General features: G+C 34.9%; 1 protein-coding gene across 1 annotated transcript in view; it reads right to left on the bottom strand.

Moving 5' to 3' along the window:
* Positions 1-2,278, bottom strand: part of STXBP4 (syntaxin binding protein 4) — a 197,640-nt gene that overhangs the window by 127,304 nt on the left and 68,058 nt on the right. The window contains exon 12 of the mRNA XM_004707395.2: positions 356-421. Coding sequence (XP_004707452.1) covers positions 356-421 — 66 coding nt within the window. The remainder of the gene's footprint in view (positions 1-355; positions 422-2,278) is intronic.

The following is a 2,278-nucleotide window of genomic DNA, read 5'->3' on the forward strand; positions in this document are numbered from 1 at the left end:
TCGGTGTTATACTGCACCCTGACTGGCTTGGAACAGGGTATTAATGAAAGCCAAAAAGAAAAGGGAAAATGGAAAAGAAAAAAAGTACTAAAGTAAGAAGATTGTTCATTTTTAGTCCATGGATATCTGATTTGGAAAGCAGTTTCCAAATGGGAGTTTAACTTTTCTTTGAGCAATAGCAGCAGCGCTTTAGCACAAGTACTGCTTCCAAAGTGTCTTCTTCTAAGGGCTCCACATGACTTATTACATGTCTACATTCTGGGATAGTATAAAGCATTGTTGCACATACACATAAAAGCATATGCTTATCCACACATCCAAAAAAGCCCATGTTAAAAATAACATGCACACTTACTTGTTTCACACTCTGAAGTTCTTCTGCCAATTGTTTCCTTTGCCTTTCTGATTTGAACAGTTTTTCCTACATTTGAAAATCACTGAATTAAAAACTTGTTATGAAGGTAGTAATATTTATTAAAAGGCGTTACTTTTATTCCTTCGTTGCAAATCAGATAGACCCCTAAATCATCCAAGTACTATAATCTGAACATGCTTTTTTTTCCCTCCCAGTAATGTTTCTGGCTTTAGACATACTATTTCAAAATAACTGGTTTTCTGTGATATTGGTGCATTTTCTGTTACTTTAACTAGCCATTTCTCAAAATACCAAAATTGGAGGTTCTTAAGAGACTACTGGGACTACTCATTTCCTCACTTAATATTAGCATATTCTTGGAGATTATAAATCATAAACAAGATATAACTGGTATAACTAGAATACCAAAAAAGTAGTCATTGAAATAGAGGAGTCTTATGTACGGCAAATGAAATATTGTCACCTTTGCAGTTGAAACAGTTATGTTTTTACTCTGAAATGTCCAACTTTGTTAAATAAATAACAAATTAAGTTTTCACTGGACAAATGACAAATATCTTTCCTGCAAATGTGAGCAGAGAAACCGCTTGGACCTTAAGCTTAGTGGTAACGATGCACGTCAGCTATGCAGTGTTTCTAAGACACAGTCTGCTTCCTGGTGTATTTCAGCTTGCTCTTTTAGAAGAGGTGAGATGAGGGCCTATGAAGATGAATATAAAACAGTGATCTGAGGACCATGCCACTGCTGGCTTCCTTCTTTGATGCTCTGGCAGTCACCTTCACTGTTGGTGTCCCAGTTGTTTGAATGTGTAAACGATAAAAATTTTAAAAATCGCTATTTTCATTTGCCTTTGCAAAACGGCAGCAGAGCAAACTCTGCCGAAAGGCATTAAGTTAAATAAAGCTCACAGCACTTTCCAAAACTATTTCCCAAAATAAAAATTACCCACTGGTGCCAAATTATCTTGGTTTCATTTTCATACACACTGCAAATCACACTCGAAGATAGATATCAAGGATGATGAAAGGGATAAGAAAGCATTTACAGACTCCAAGAACTTCATTGAACAATCGCTAATGATTCCTGTGTGTATAAAGCAAGTAAGTAGTAAAAAGAAAACAATACTTTGAAGAAAACAGGAATGGCTTTGTAGACTACAGGGCTTTCTTACATGATTTTTTAGCCAATAGATATGCTTTGGGTAAAGATAATTATAAGATGCAAAGTATGTTTTCACTAGGATTTCAGGTTTGTCACATCAGAATATGTTCAGTTATACTTCACAACTTTAAATGTTAATCCTGATGTAGTGAATGACTCCTTGGGGAACTTTGTTGAAATGCTGCATGAATGTGACGTGCACAGCTTTAAATGATAACTCTAGCTATATTGCTATGCCAGTATTACCACTAATATGTATCATTCCCTTTGACAATGATAATCTTTCAGAAAGGAAGAAAGAGCTGACAACCCTTGAGAATCCTGAAGAACCACAAACCTTAATGACTTATGCAAGAATAAATTACACAGAAATGATATCTTACCCAGGTAACCAGAGTCGGATAAAATTGTAAAAGGAGGTATGGATAGACTATTGTCAATTTATTATTTAAACTAAATTTATATTTCCCATCTCAACTCTTTAACTGTACACCAAAAAAATGTGGGAACATAGTGGTCCTTAAAGCTGTAAAACGTATCTGAAATAGGCCTATAGTAGTAGAATGCTTATCTGTATTTGGAAGGAATGTGAATTGATAAAGCCTTCTGAAAGGAAGTCTGGCTAAAAGAGAAAGTGCAGATCCATATATATTCATATCTATAAACTGTGATGTCATCTACGATTTAATAGTAACAAAAGGGGAAAGAAAGGAAAGCTGTATAAAAGTGTTCAAGTTGGG

The sequence above is a fragment of the Echinops telfairi genome, unplaced genomic scaffold (genome assembly GCF_000313985.2).
Source record: "Echinops telfairi isolate 266 unplaced genomic scaffold, ASM31398v2 ScPeMD7_7458;HRSCAF=8496, whole genome shotgun sequence".
In the NCBI taxonomy this organism is placed as follows: Eukaryota; Metazoa; Chordata; class Mammalia; order Afrosoricida; family Tenrecidae; genus Echinops; species Echinops telfairi.